The sequence below is a fragment of the Dreissena polymorpha genome, chromosome 3 (assembly GCF_020536995.1).
Source record: "Dreissena polymorpha isolate Duluth1 chromosome 3, UMN_Dpol_1.0, whole genome shotgun sequence".
In the NCBI taxonomy this organism is placed as follows: domain Eukaryota; kingdom Metazoa; phylum Mollusca; class Bivalvia; order Myida; family Dreissenidae; genus Dreissena; species Dreissena polymorpha.
The window spans coordinates 76,888,564-76,905,349 of NC_068357.1; the positions used below are offsets into that span (position 1 = coordinate 76,888,564).

Sequence of the window (16,786 nt, forward strand, 5' to 3'; positions counted from 1 at the left end):
GCCGTAAATTCACTCGTTTTATCAAAAAGTAAGGAACGTGTGCATGTCAAAGTTTGTGTAGTCCTTTCGCACATGAGTATGCATTATGTGAGGAACCTCACAACTTACTAATAAAATTAGTAGACTCACGCAGGTTGTGACAAGTTTGGAATTATAGCTGCAATGCCCAGCTGTTTTCTTTTTACTGAAAGATATCCTGTTTTTGTGTGATCATGTGCTGTCCTTGAAAGTCGCAGTACCTTGAGGAAACGCCACCTGTCCGGTCTGAGAACCAACAATCTAGATAATGTGCGCCGTTAGCCGGCATATTGAACCCTAGTCGCAAAGGTAAGAGTCACCTGAAAAACCATTGCGATAACCGGAGAGAAGAGAAGATTTCGTTGAACGTATAACATTAGCTTTTAAATAGCGACTTTGGATATATTACCCGTCGTACGATCGAGAGGTTCTGGGCTCGAAATACACTCAATGAGCATTCTCGATATCTTGGAGATGGTTGTTTAAGTAACTGTGTGGAGGTCATATAAAGCTTACGGTCATTCACCTTCATTGTAAATTAAACATCATGTAACCGCATCCTTGGGTAGCCGATATACCGCGCCTATAGTACCAGATTGTTTGCATGACACCTGTAATTATAGTATACTCATAATATGAATAATATAAAGTGTAATCTGCGTGAGTGCATGGATAAAACCGTTGGTAAATTAATTGCGCCCTCTGCAAAAAGAACGTACAAAAAGAACGTACAGCCGCGGAACGGCTACAGCTCAATATGGGGGGGGGGGCGGCGCCCGCGATGATGGTTTCGACGCCTTAGAGTTTTTTACGATTACAAGTTTTTTTGTACAGTAAAACCCGATTAATAAAAAAAACACGTCATGTATACTGAAAAGTGTGGCCATACATCGTAATATGTTTCGTCAATTAAGTTCGTAAAGTGTATATACTTAAATAATTAACAGTTAAATACGTATCTTATTTTATGTTTTGCATGTCAATTCATTCATTAAAAACATAAATTATTTAGCATTTAGCAATTCAGAATACACGAACAACGCTGTTAGGGTGTTCATAAAAGCAAACATTACTCGACAGAAAAAACAAGCTTAACGAATGACGCACTGTTATCAGATGCAACACAAACATCAAATATCTTTGTCAATATTTACAATCCCATAGTGATAAGAAAGGAACTCAAATCGCTCTTTAAAATTTGTAAATCTCTTATCACAACTCGAATTGTTTAACAATCCTATTACACGGCCGTTAATCACGGGCTCAAACTAGTTTTCGCCGACGCATAACATATTTCGCATTATTTTAAAAATCGGCCCATGTAGTGCGATTCAGATTTATTCATCAACAAATGTACAGAAACATATAATAAAAACCCATTTAGAAACGGAGTGACCTTTATAAGTTATGGCATGCTGTAGTTTTTGAAAGCAAATCCATGCCTTTTTCCTGTGTGACGAGCCAATCTCCACCCGCGGTGGTGCCCGTGATTAACGGCCGTGTATCAGGCACTCCACTTTTTGCTTTTATTTTCTGATTAAGTCCGGGTTACTGAAACACAAAAAACTGTTTGGATTAATAGAAAGTAACTCTATTCCACCAATCTAAATATAAACGTATTATCATAAAAAATGGACCATTTGTATTGCTAAACATGCATCATGCAAATCATTTTGCCAGCTCATCGCAAATATGATAAAAATGCCCGCATGTTTAACATATTCAGTCTTTTTAGCATGACTAATAGCATGGGTGATATATACAGGTTATTTTGCATATTAACCTCTTAAGCATAATAAAACAATATGATCATAATTTATATGAACCTATTGACTTTGCTATGAATCAAGCGTAAAACCTTTAATCGCTAGGTCAAATATAAAATACTCATTTTATCTCGTGCGCTCCCTACCTTGCAAGTTCGGATAAACCAAGGTATCACGTGACCTTACATGTATACAGTTGGCACAGCAAATCGTTTGGTAGATGCAATCTTTTTAAACCCATTGAAGAAAGTCTGTGTTTCGTTGTGAGGTATTCTGTTGTCAGACTGTGTAAAGTCAGCGAAAATTTGAAGTACTTCATATTTTTTATTGAAACTGTTTTAAAAACTGTGATGCTAAATGGAGAATCATCGAAAATCGTCTTTTGGTGCAATTGGTAGAACCTTTCTTTGTATATCGTGCAAAGAAAGGGATAGATTGGAACTTGCACAATGTTACTGTGAAACGTGTGTGAAGTTTTATTGTGGGCAATGTGCTTTCCACCATGATCAATTGTTTAATAAACATATAAAGTATGGAAGGCAAGAAAGTATGAACTGGCCGGTTTCAAATGATTTGAAGTCTTTTATGGATTTATTACAACTATGTGAAAAACACACAAATAAACGACTTCGCTTTTTTTGCGATGATCATACTCAGCTGTGCTGCTCTACGTGTGTTATCTCAAGTCACAGGTATTTCGATATTAATTGTTTTACGAAGTTTTTCTCTGGTTTTTGAAAGCAAATACGCATTACACAAACAATGAATTGACCAACTGTATAAAAAATAGCTGAAACTTATCCTATTTAGTATTTGCTCAACGCTTTAAAGGTTTTTAATAGTTGTGTTGTAGCCGGCAAGCTTGAGTAAAAGAATCTGCAGAAAAGACTTATGACAGTTGAATACTTTTGACAGTTATAGACCTATGATTATCAGAAACTTTGTTCATAGTCAAATTCAAAATGATCAAAAGTATTAATATATTGTCATTTGAGTCATATATGTTTACCATTAACTGTAAACGTAGCATTAGCTGAGTAGTATTAGTAGTAGTAGTAGTAGTAGTAGTAGAAGAAGTAGTAGCAGCAGTAACAGTAGCATCATCATCAGCAGTAGAAGTAGCAGCAGTAACAGTAGCAGCAGCAACAGAAGGGGAAGCTGTAGCAGAAGCAGTAACAGTAGCAGCAGCAGACGCAGTAGCAGTAGCAGCAACAGTAGCAGTAGCAAAAGCAGCAGCAGTAGCATAAGCAGCAGCAGTAGCAGCAGCAGTATCAGCAGCAGTTGCATCAGTTGCAGCATCAGTAGCAGCAGCAGACGCAGAAGCAGTAGAAGCAGCAATAGCAAAAGCAGTGGCATTAGCAGTAGCATTAGCAGCAGCAGCAGTAGCAGCAGTAGAAGCTGCAGTAGCAGCAGCAGCAGTAGAGGTATCATTAGCATCAGCAGTAGCATTAGCAGAAGCACCAGCAGTAGCAGCAGCAGTTGCAGCAGCAGTAGCAGCATCAGTAGCAGTAACAGCAGCAGTAGCACTAGCATCAAAAAAGGCAGTAGCAACGGCAGTAGCAACGGCAGTAAAAGTAGCAAAAGCAGCAGCAGTAACAGTAGCAGCAGCAGTAGCAGTAGCAGCCATAGAAGCAGTAGCAGCAGCAGTAGCAGCAGAAGAAGCAGTAGCAGCAGTAGCAGCAGTATCAGTAGCAGAAGAAGTAACAGTAGCAACAGCAGTAGAAGCAACAGTAACAGAAGCAGCAGCAGTAGCAGCAACAGTAGCAGTGGCAGTAAAAGCAACAGCAAAAGTAGCAGTGGCAGCAGCAGCACTAGCAGTAGTAGCAGTCGTAGCAGCAAAAGTAGCAGCAACAGAAGGAGCAGCAATAGCAGCAGCAAAAGCAGCAGTACCAGCAGCAGTAGAAGCAGCAGTAGCAGACGCAGAAGTAGCAGTTACATTAGCAGTAGCAGCAGCAGTAGCAGCAGCAGCAGACGCATTAGCAGTAGGAACATCTATAGCAGAAGCAGTAGCAGCAGCAGTAGTAGCAGCAGCAGTTGCAGCAGCAGCAGTAAAAGTATCAGTAGCATCAGCAGTAGCAGCAGTAGTAGCAAAAGCAGCAGCAGTAACAGCGGCAGTAGCAGCAGCAGCGGCAGTAGCAGCGGCAGTAGCAGCAGCAGTAACAGTAGTAGAAGCAGCAGTAGCTTAGCAGCAGTAACAGCAGCAGTTACAGCAGCATTGGCAGTAGCAGCATCAGAAGCAGCAGCAGTAGCAGCAGCTGAAGCAGTAGCAGCAGCAATAGCAGCAGCAGTAGTAAAAGCAGCAGCAGTAGCAGTAGCAGCAGCAGGGGTTGTAGCAGCAGCATTAGCAACAGCATTAGCAGTTGCAGCAGCGGCAGTAGCAGTTACAGTAGCAGCAGCAGCATAAGTAGCTGCAGAAGCAGTAGCAGTAGCAATTGAAGAAGCAGCGGCAGTAGCAGTAGCTGCAACGGTAGCACAAGAAGCAGCAGCAGCATTAGCAGCAGCAGCAGTAGAATTAGCAGAAGCAGTAGCAGCGGCAGTAGTGGTAAAAGAAGCAGCAGAAGCAGTTGCAGAAGAAGTAGCAGCAGCAGCAGCAGTAGCAACAGCAGCAGCAGCAGCAGTAGCAGCAGCAGTAGCACTAGCAGCAGCAGCAGCATCAGTAGCAGTTGCATCAGAAGCAGCAGTAGCAGCAGCAGTAGCAGTAGCAGCAGCAGTAGCAGCATTTTGACTCAGACCAAAGATTCTGATAATCATAGGTTTACAATATTTTGGGAAACAACATTATTTGTTCTACTTTTAGAACTTTTGTATTAGATTTTTGCCATGGCCACAGTCACCATTATTGGCAACACCAATAATCACTTAAAATAAAATTGACAAATTCATGGCAATACATAAACGGTTATCCTCTCACAATATAACATAACATAAATAATATTTAAAATAAACCTCATGATCATCATGACAAGGAGCAACGACCTTATAGATAATCGAAATCGAGACGTTCATATTCTTGATTTAAGATGTACCTTGACAACAAGTTGTTCTATTATAAATGCGCGGAATATTTGGATATACCACTTAAAATCACACTGACCAATAAAGAAAGAGCGCGCAAAATATTTTATGACATTCTATGTTGCCAATACAAATTCTATTGATATTCAATACAAATACGTTTTTCAAACTGTGTATTGATGTCATGGTATTGCAGGTTTTGTCATTAATAAGAATATTGATTTCCCTTTCTAGACAATAAGATAAGATAAGTAAGATAAGATTTATTTTGAGTCGGCAAGAGTGAATAAAACAGCAAACATAAGCTCAGGCAGCTTGTACAACCGACTATAAAACATGATGAATAAGGATAACAAGTCAATAAAAGCTGAAAAACTAGAACCAATTTGTAATTAAATAAGGCAAATATACATAAAATATATAGAATGATATTTTAACATCAGATATGGTAATTAAAAAAGTTTAGATTTGTCTGCTTAAAAGTCAGATAATTTAAGAAAAAATAATAAAATATCCATTAAATTTCTTGTAAATAAAAAGAGAAGTAAACAAATATTTCAAGTACAAAAAATATATAATACAGCGTTGTTACTAGACATATAACATTTGATAAGCATATAAACGTAAAACAGCACATTTAGTCAACAAATAGACGATGCACAGTATCTTGGATTTCTAAAACACATGTACATGTTAAGCACATAAAATAAGGCAGAAGCTAGCACATTTAATTTACAGAGCATACAAAGCAGCACCTTTAGTCACTAATAAACAATACACACTATCTTGGGTTTCTAAGACACATATAAATAATACAGAGACACAGCAAACATAAAAAACAGAAGCTTACAGAATTTAGTATACACAGCATACACAGACAGTAGCAACTAAGCTAAGCAGATACTTACAACATGTAACATTGAGCGGCAACTAAGCTAAGCAGATAATAACAACATATAACATTGAGCGGCAACTAAGCTAAGCAGATACTAACACCATATACCATTAAAGTGGAAAATAACCCACGTTTACACAAGTAAAACTATAAAACTAAATGATGTGATGCTCCCTTGCTGTGGAGATGCCACTCAATCTACAACTTTTGCACTTACAGATTTTGCCATTCCATGATCCAATTACAGTTTTAAATAGCGAAAAATTAGTACGTTTTCTAAATACTTCCGGTAGGGAGTTCTACAGCGAGGGGGCATCATGTCTGAAGGAATTCTTACCATATGTTGATGTGCGTACCTGTGGTATCTGTAAAATATTGGTATTTCTAAAATTTATGGTTGACTGTCTTTTAACAACTAAAGCATTTAACAAAGGTGGAGAAATGTCATATATGATTTTAAATGTTTCGATAGCCATTGATCTTATACGTCTTATTTGCAAGGACGGAAGGCCTACCCGTTGTAAAAGATCACTATATGGAGTGCTATAGTTATGGTATATAAAACGAATTGCCCTTTCCCGAAGTTTTCCCATCTTCTTTTTAATATTATTGAACAGAAATGCCAGGTCATTGGGCAAAAAATAAAATTTGATAAAACAAAAGTATGGAAAATTAAAAGCTTGTTTGCTACCCTTAAATGTCTTCAAACTCATCTTTAAGATGTTTATCTGAGTGGCTGCCTTCTTACATAATCCTTGTATATGGGTATCAAAATAAAGTTTATAATCTATGTCGATACCAAGTAGTTTAACATCTTTTTCACAAGTAATATCGGCACCATCTATCTTAAATGAGTTGTTTTTTTTACTAGAAGTCGATTTGCCTATTGCAAAAGATTGAAATTTGTCAGGGTTAACTTGCATCTTGTTAAAATGAAACCAATCAATAAGAATGTTACTTTCTTGTTGTAAGACACTTATAAGTTCATCAAAGTTTGGTGTGTAAAATGAAAGAGTATTATCATCTGCATAATTAAATACGGTAGACTTGTTTATAATATAAAAAATATCATTAATAAAGACGTTGAACAGTTGGGGCCCAGGATAGACCCCTTTTGTTATACTGTCCCATGTACTTACGGTATCTCCTATTTTAATTTGCTGTTTTCTGTTAGAAAGGAAAGACTGGAGGAGTCTGGATGCAGGCTCTGACATACCATATGCTGGCAGTTTTGACAAAATAATAGGTTTTAATAGGGTGGTCCGGCAGTCATGTCCCTTCCTAAAAGCATATAAAAATATTATTATTTTTTATCAAAATGAGAGTTAAGTTGTTAAGCAACTACTTTCTCAAATTTTTGAGAGGGCATTGTTAAGGCACTTACTGGTCTATAATTAGATTTGCAGAAAGGGTCAATTTTATTGTATAAGGGTGTGACTTGTGCCAATAATTAAAATCAAACTTTGAAAAGAAAGTTTTTTAATAGTTTGCACTTTCAAATTAGCAACGGAAATTACATGTTAAAATGAATTGTGTTGGTACATCAATATTGGATAATTATAACACGAATGTTCCAAATACTATTATCTAAAGCTTTTATTTCTTTCGTTAACTTTATTTCAATATTTGGGTTGCGTTTTATCTTTAAACGCCCTTGACTTCATTGAGTACTGACTGAGCACAAAACTAAAACACGACCATTTTACTGCTTCAGTAAAGTTCAGTAGCATTTAGTAAACATTTTTTTTATCCATTCTCGATCAGGCATGGTTGGCTTGATCTGAAAAAAAATAGAATATATAGCTCAGTGCAAACTTGTGCTTGTTTGCTTGCATTTGACGTGAGTATAACATTAAACAGACCAATCGATAAGTATAGATAATCAGCAGCTGTTTCCCAAGATATTTTCAACTGAAAAATCAAACTAAGTTGCCGACCGTTTCACAATTCTGAAGACATTCTTTCATATACCTTTTAAGTTTTAACACATACGCACGCTTAACTAACTTATCATCTCAAATAAAGTCACATAAGTATCATTCAGAAAGATTCATTTACAAACCTTATTTAGGGGAGCGCGTTCGACCAACATGTCTGTATATTTGTATATTTCAACCTTTTACAAGCTTTCAAATAAATATGTGTCTTATCTAATTATATATCAAAATCCTAAATGTTATAAGTGTTGTATCATATGTATATTGGATTATAAATCCATGTTTCTTTCAGAAAATGCGTAAGAGTTAGTCTAAACTCAGTCGAGCAACCATTGGTCGACGTGACGCAACTATTTGTGAAGCTTCGGACTATTCCGGTAAAACTGAAGGAGCTTCATACATACTGTGAGTCCAGCCTCAAGGATCTGAAGTTTTTATTCCATCAACAAGAAAAGAAGGTTTGGGAAATGCATACAAAAATATATACCACTTTAAACAAAATTGAAAAGCGCACTTTGAATAAAACGCCTCAAAATATGACAGACATGGTAAAACATATGCACCGGGAAATACGTTCTGCTTTAGACAAGATTGAGGAAATCACTTTGAAAGAAACAAAAGAGACACTGTCAAACCTTCAAGTTTCTCTCAATACATATGCTGATACATGCATCAGGATTCATATTGAATTGAAACACCTACATGAAGCTTTAGAATACAGCAATATTATAAACCAGACGAAACTCAGCTTTATAACCAGATGGAAATGCACGGAGATAATAAAACAGGTTGAATCAGACTTAAACGAGAATTTAGTTAAACTTGAAAGTTCATTATTAAACCAAACTATAAAGGACACTCAGCAGCACCTCTACAAGTTATCGCGTCTATGGAGATCGGTAGAGAATGTCGAGGCAGAAAGAAACCAGTATAACAGCGACATTTACCAGTACTTGTCTAGACTGTCGGGACTAGGTAGTATTGTACTCAATAACTATGCTTTCTCTGTGAAAGGTAAGTCTGAGTACAATATGAGAAAATCACGTGATTTAGACAGATGCTGGATTAGTGGCATCTGTACTCTGCCTAATGGACACACCCTGGTTGCAGACTGGACTAATAATAAAGTGAAACTGCTGGATCAGCATTGCAAAGTCTTGAGTTACTGTTCAGTGGCTAATTTTCCACGGGACATTTGTCCGATCACAGTCAGTAAAACTGTTGTAACTGTGAATGACGATGACAGAAACAGGCACGATGCCCAGTTTATAAAAGTCAAAAAGGGGAAACTGATGACAGGGAGAAAAATTCAATTACAGCATGTATGTAAAGGAATAGCCCACCATCAGGGAGACCTGTTTATTACGTCTGATACTGCAGTATATAAATACACATTGGACGGGAACCTTGTCAGTAAATTGTACGAAGATACATCAGATAGTCGTACAGGTATGAAGATGTATTAACATTTTGCATATATAGTTCACAGCTAGATATCAACGTACATAAATAACAAATGTGTAAATTCATTTTTAAAGGACAAATGCAATCAACTGCATTCGCACACCTGCGTGTAGTGCCATAACTTGTAAAAAGAGAATTTACTATTACACACCCCAATACCGTGTTCCAAAATAAAAAGGTACTCTTAAATGATAACATAAATATTGTTTTCAGAATACATGTATAAAGGAAAACATGATAGTAACATTTAATTAAAATAGATATTGATAGGTTTTTTTTCTATTTAATCTTTTCAATGTAATAATAATTGCATGATTACATTTGTATTGCAATGACGAAATGATAATTAAATATAAGAATGAATTGATGAAACTTAACATTTGTACGAGTTAATGTCTTTTTCCAGACTACCTACTCAAAATGACAGACAATGCTGGAACTATATCACTTATGATTCAAAAATAGGAATGATAAAAACATATGAAGACCGACTCTCTCATTACTTATCCATATTTCAGTGTCGACATAATGATTTCGTACACATACTCAATATCAGAGTTCTAAAGGTTAAATATAATTTCAATCTTGTTTGGGACCATCATGCTCGGTTACTGACAAATGGTCATTACTTTGACCTGACATTTAGCAGAATTGTGCCACTTTTGCCTTAAGAATATGGAGCTTTACATTTACCTGCAATAAATCTACATTTCCCAGAACCGCCGCGCCGCCGCAGATGATCTAACAGAGCCCTGGCTGTGTCTCCCTTATGTGCATATTTGGGGTTTAAAAATTGGACTACGTAGAATCTATTATTTATGAACAGTTTGCAAACCATTTAGCGTAAACCAATTTGGTTGAAAACTTCTACTTCTACTACCACTGTACTTAGTTTATACAGTTAAAACGTTCAATATATGCAAAGCAGTATGAAACAAAAACACTTACTTTGAACAGATTCAATGTCATATATATCGAAATTCGATAGTTGCCATCGTCTATCGATAAAAGTATTTGTCATGGAACTTGCCTACCATTATACCAAATTTTTTATTTATAGGGTTAACATTTTACGTAATAAAAATGAATTTAACAATAGTGATAAAACACGAATTGAGCAAGTATTTGTCATATGTTATCATTATCAAAATTCCCATGTGAATTCAGCCTCAATTTATTAATTTTAATACATGCAAGCTAAGATAATTTGCGTAATTAATGTCAAATTGCTTCTGTCGAAAATGCGAAAACTGCATTTTGCAATAAAATAATGTAACATTACGTTTATAAACACATTATTAGTTGTCTCAATAAAATAAACCTAGAATAATAACTTATACATCCCTTACATGACGTGACAATTATTCTACCATATAGTCACATTTAACATCAAGCAAAGTTTATATTCTATGCGTTCTGGCTCTAAAATCTCTTTCTTTACACTTTAACATAGAGGCATTTTGTTTTGAGTCCTGTCGCTTAATATGCATACGGCAATTATATTTAGTGATGTTACATGTATTTATATCACAGAAATTCCGAAAATTCATAAACGAAACTTTGTTAAATTTAAGGCCGATGAATGCGTTTCTATATTGAAAAGAACATATATGCCAACAATTATATCTTTATATTTTTTATCAAAGTATCTTTAGAAAGATTATATACAAACAAGAGGGTCAAAATGGCCCTTGTTCGCTCACCTGAGAGGAGTCGGTTCATTCAATCTTTATAAAAAATATGACCTATAGTGATCAAGTGTTTACCGATTACTCATCGGTCTTTGTCCGTCGTCCGTCCGTCCGTCGTCCGTCCGTCCACATTTGGTTTGTTAACACTTTAGAGGCCACATTTCTTGTCCGATCTTCATGAAACGTGGTCAGAAGATTTTTTCCCAGTGATACCCCGATCGAGTTCGAAACTGGGTCATGCTGGGTCAAAAACCAAGTCACTAGGTAAAAAAAAAAGAAAAACCTTGTAAACACTATAGAAGTCACATTTCATGCCTAATCTTGATGTTACTTTGTCAAAATATTTGTCTTCATGATATGTTGAGTTCAAAAGTGGTTCCGGTCCGTTGAAAAACATGGCCGCCAGTGGGCGGGGCAGTTTTCCTTATTTGGCTATAGAGAAACCTTGCAAACACTCTAGAAGTCACAATTTATGCCCATGAAACTTGGTGAAAAAAGGTAACGCCAGGGTGGGGGGGGTAGGGCAGTTTTCCTTATATGACTATAAAGAAACCTTGTGAACACTCTAGAAGTCACATGTTTTGCCTAATCATCGTGAAACTTAGTCAATACATTGGTTTTACTTATATCTCAAACAAGTTGCCAAAGGCTCAGATCGGTGAAAAAACACACACTTTTAAGCTCACCTGATTGCTCAGGTGAGGTTTAAGGATCGGTCATTGTCCGTCGTTCGTCCGTCCGTCCACATTTGGTTTGTAAAAACTCTAGCATTCTCATTTCTCAAGGATTTTTTATCAAAGTTGCTGAGAAGCTATATGGCCACAAGATCTGTGTCAAGTTTGATAATGAGCAAAATCGCATAATAAATGCCAGAATTATTGCCCTTCGATTTAAAAATTTTCATTAAATTATAACAAATCCTTGTGAACACTCAAGAGGTCAGATTTTTGTTTCAAATTTTATGAATCTTAGTGATAATATTTACGTTTGTAAGCAAAGTTTGATGTTTGGACATGAGGGGTCAAAATATAGGTCAGCAGGTCAAATCTTACAAAAACCTCGTTAACACTCCATACGTAAGAGTTTTGGTTCAATAATTATGAAACTTGACCAGGATGTTTGTATGGACAATATCTAGGTCAAGTTTGACATTTGGTAATGTGGGGACAAAATCTTGGTCACGAGGTCCAAATCTTACGAAAACCTTGTAAACACACTAGAGGCCATAGTTTTGGTCCAATTATGATGATACTTGACCAGGATGTTTTTCTTGATGATATCTAGGCAAAGTTTGACATTGGGTCATGTGGGGTCAAGATCTTGGTCACGAGGTCCAAATCCTTCAAAAACCTTGTAAACACTCAAGTGCCCATAATGTTTTATTCAATAATGATGATACTTTAGAAGGAAGTTTGTTAGGGAAATTTAGGCAAAGTTTAACTTTTGGGTCATGTGGGGTCAAAATCTAGGTCACCAGATCAAAGCTTGAAAACCTTGTTAACATAAATGATGCCACATTTGTCACTCTATTGTGATGAAATCTTGGGTCATGTATGATTAAAAAATCTAAATCTCCAGATGAAATATTATAAAAAGAAAACTTAATAACACAATTAACGTTGTTTTTTTTTTGTTAAAATTGTTTCACACATGGTTTCACAAATAGTATATGTACATCATTGATTAAAGCGATTTGTCAAATTTATGATTCAGTTCATAGTTCCTAAAACCGGTACCTTAATGATATCGCTTTTGCAGTACCCTCAAAATCTATTATTGACATACCATCATAATATCGCAGAATATCTTTATTTAGTATCTTTCTGATCAAAATAAACTTTAAGTTCACATAGTTTACGAGATAGCGTTTATATAACGTTTTCTTTAACTGACCGAAAACTGACCTTGATACCTTGCGGGTTGGAATGCAATGCATTAAAGTGAGGAAGCAATTCCACTGCTGAAACGACGGCTTGTTTAAAGCTTTAAACAATACGTGTTCAACGGTCAATTTCGAAAACAATTTTAAGTATTTTCGTCAAAGCGTATATCAGGTAACTGAACAACAATACTGATATGATCTAAAATTAATGTGTGCACATAATACAATATCGTAGTAATTACCAAATATGAGAACACAGCTTTTAAGTACAAACGTTCTGGCGCCGACATTCTTCTGAATATTAAGGGGCACACACTCTGTATTGATGTCGAGAATTTAGTGTGAAACTGCTCTATCTCTCAACAGTTATCATAGGAGATACAATTGTTTCATGCTGAATACGCAGTTTACATTGTTGCTAAACGAACTGTAGTATCCCTTTTCATACCCTATACTTCCCAAAAATAGAAAGTCGATGGAATAACATATTAATGTTAATGTGAAATATGTTTGTAGATTGCACGTTTCCTACTGCGAAAAGTTTCAAGCCTACCGGCAGGAAATTTTTTATTCAAATTGATTGGTCGCTTACAAAGGTCAGGCTAAGGTGAAAAGCTGGCGTATACAGCTACGCCGAAAAAAAAACAGTCATGTATATGATTGTCTATAAACCGAGTTTGTTCACATTTCCTCAAGTCTACATTGCAAATTCTGCATCAGTTTGTTATTTAATATCAGAATAGACCCTTTTCACGCCAAAATTGATAAGAGGGCGAAGTCACGTGACTCGCAGAAATCCAGAACGAGGCTTAACGTATATCAAATGCTAATAGTGCCACGCAACGCCGCATCTGATTTCAAACATTCACTCTTTAAAACACGTTCAGCCTCGTTCTGAAATTCGACGCCTCACGTGATATCTAAAAACAGCAATAGTAAATTGAAACTGGTCTATTATGATCTGCAGACTGCGTCACGCGTTTTGGTATTGCTGTATGATTTAAGTGATGTGTTGTTAACTTTAATAGCCGCAATTAAGTATGACACACTGGCCTGATGTCAATCCTTAAACGTTTATAAAAACAAATTAAATGTTTATATAATTTGAGTTAAAAGTTAATTTAATAAATAATGTGTTGCCTACTGGCTGGATAGAATGTACGTATAGCCTGTTGTCAAGAATACCATTCTACTGTTGTTTGTATTACCAAAGACCTATAAAATACATGTTTTCAGGAAGTCAAAAGTTTAAATGTAATGAAGCTTGATGATTTATTTGCATGATACTCCCGCATAGTTGCATTTCAAAATGTAAATCTTTATGGCAATAAACCTTTTATTACCATTGAATGGTTCTATAGAAATATGTATTTTTATTGACTTTATGAAAATATTTTACCGATGAGGACCCATTTACACATAATATTACATAAATGCCACACTATCACAGCAGTAAGTTTTTTAAGAATATTTGAAATGTCCAGTATCTGAGTTTAATTCTATTTTGCAGTGTTCAAATGTGCTGTGAGTCCCAAAGGGGACATATTGTATATTACAAACTACCATCAGGACAAACTCCTCACTCTGGCAAAAGATGGAACATTCCTGGCTACCTTCAGTGACCCTGAACTACGACAACCACGTGGTGTACACGTTACACCTGCAGGTCAGGTATTGGTTTGTGGAATGGGGTCCCACACTATCATACAGGTGGACAGTCAGGGCAAAAGAAAGCTTGCTACTTTAGCTACCATGAAGGATGAACTTTTGGGCCCATACTCAGTCTGCTTTAACAGCAATACATCCACAATCATTGTGGGTCAGTATAATTGCGATGGATGCAACAATATCATTGTATTCTATGTGCAATAATTTATATTAACAGGTTATAAACATGTAATTAAATTTACATTTGTTGTGCATCAAAAGTGTTTTGTGTGTTATCTTACACAGCACGAATATTGTTGTAATAAAAGATACAAGTACAGTTTGCTTTTAAACCGTAACGTTTTTTTTCATGTGAATTATGACTAATAATATCATATTATGTACATAGTCACAGATATATATGGTACTTATTATAGCATATGTTTCTAATTAAATGTGTAACTGTACACTTACAGTATTATATTTTTCTACATAAATACATTTATATTTTATAACTACTTGAAACGGCGATCATATTTTGTAATATAATTAGAAGTTTTAATTGTAATGAATGGTTTAATTTTCTTTTTTTGTGAATCCAAAGTGTTTTGTGTGATATCTTTCACTGCACGAATGCCATGCGGCTACACAATAAAAGACAAAATTACATCGATACATTTTTAAACGATATTGCCTGAATTGTTATATATATGCATTTAGTTTCGACATGCTATAGTAAGACTCTGTGAAACCAGGTTAATTTGAGCGCTGTTGATGAGGTTGCGAAGAGAATTTGATTGTCAGCCTATCATACAAAAAAGCTTGAGTTCGTCGTAGGGACTTGTTCACGGATTTTAGCATGTTTCGAAGTTTGAAATTAAATGTTTTAAATTGATAAATATAAACAGTGGAATTAAAGAGCGCCAGTATAAAACAAAACTAAAAATAAAGAAAGTAATCGACAACTGGGCTCGAACCACTGACTCTTGGAGTTAAAGTCTAGCACTTAAACCACTCGGCCATCCGTGCTGTTTTAATCACAGACTGAGGTATTTTATACCAAATATAAACAATACTTGTAATGTTACATATACAACGAAAACAACATAACTCTCCAAATTATCCAATCGTTTCGCGTTTGTAACTCTTTATAATTTTCCGATTTTTAAATCGTCAAAAGATGCATATAATACATATTTTAGAGCACACTTAATGTTCAATATTACAATTTCCTTTAAAAAAAAAACATAATTTTAACTAAAATTTGGAAATCTGAAACCTTTTTTCTTCATTTTTTTTCAAGTTATCAAAACGAGAACACAGTTCCCTTTAAAAACGTTATGTAAACCAAAGCAAAGATAATACGCGATTGATGTTTTCATAATATTGTTGGTAGGTAATCCCCCAGGGGGATAATCCATTAAATTGTGAATAACTTTTACTGGTAGTAATTATGTTTTATATTTTTTGTAAGTAAAAAGATTTATTTTAGCTTCCTTTGATTGGCTCACCTTTAAAGATAGATAAACTACACCTTGACATAAGTCTGCTGGGTATTCAGATAAGTTTGTGTTATTGCTTATTTATAACTAAATCGGTGCTTTTATGTTGAAGGATGATTTAATTGATTTTGCACTTTTATTATTTTGGCCACGAGATTTTTTTATTTGTTCTGATGTTAAATGGCGGGGTTTATTTTGTTGTTGGTAAATTCATACTTTATATCGGCATACATTGTTTCAGCTAACTGTTTATTTTATTTGCGTGATTTGTTCACTTAATAGAATATTTAAATTTGTATAAAGGTTATCATGTCAGTTTGTAATCACTTTTAAAACGCCTGAATAGATTTCCTAAATTGATTATGATTTTATTTTGCCGTAATTTTTAAGTTAAATCAAGAGCCCTCGGACAGGTTGTAATTTGCTTTGCTTTCTTTCTTGTAGAATTGTAAAGCGCTCACATTTTTAACAAACTGATTTTTTTCATCTGTTAAACCTTTATTTAACGACCCAGTGTGATGTCTTTGTGTTTGTGTGACAATCCCTATCAAACCATTTGGTGAGTGTTTTTTTTCTTTTTAATTTGTATTTTGTTTACGTTTGTTGTTGTTTTTCTGAATATTTGTGAGAATGGTCATATATGAAATTAGAAATACATCTTACACATTATTTTCCGCAGCTTATTTGTCTATATAATCGAGATGTGCACGTTTTTCAATGGTATGCAAGGGAATTACACGCTTATCTTCAAGTCTCTACTAGGGACTTACAAGCTTATTTTAAGGTGTATATTTAGGAGAAAACTTGACCAGCTTCAAGTACTTGAGTGCAACACTGTCCAAGGATAGTACCAGCACCGCTGAGGCCCAATAAGAATTGTCATGGCGACGGCAGCGATGGCCAGACTGAGCAGGTTTTGGACAAGCAGTTCCATCACGCTGATAATGCTGATAATGCGGATACTTTGAT

The 16,786-nt window shown here is 35.4% G+C and overlaps 1 protein-coding gene across 1 annotated transcript; it reads left to right on the top strand.

The window, feature by feature from the left end:
- Positions 1-1,966: 1,966 nt before the first annotated feature.
- Positions 1,967-16,486, top strand: LOC127874835 (uncharacterized). Its single transcript, XM_052419472.1, has 3 exons — positions 1,967-2,476; positions 7,924-9,080; positions 14,179-16,486. The coding sequence occupies exons 1-3, from the start codon at positions 2,142-2,144 to the stop codon at positions 14,538-14,540; spliced, it is 1,854 nt and encodes a 617-aa protein (XP_052275432.1). The 5' UTR covers positions 1,967-2,141; the 3' UTR covers positions 14,541-16,486.
- The last annotated feature ends 300 nt before the right edge of the window (positions 16,487-16,786 follow it).

What these genes read in the sequence shown, in the direction of transcription:
- LOC127874835 (XM_052419472.1), top strand. Translation starts at nt 2,142, where the DNA reads ATGGAGAATCATCGAAAATCGTCTTTTGGTGCAATTGGTAGAACCTTT. An exon ending in TGTGTTATCTCAAGTCACAG is followed by an intron (nt 2,477 to 7,923) that starts GTATTTCGATAT and finishes TGTTTCTTTCAG; the next exon opens with AAAATGCGTAAGAGTTAGTC. An exon ending in TACATCAGATAGTCGTACAG is followed by an intron (nt 9,081 to 14,178) that starts GTATGAAGATGT and finishes TCTATTTTGCAG; the next exon opens with TGTTCAAATGTGCTGTGAGT.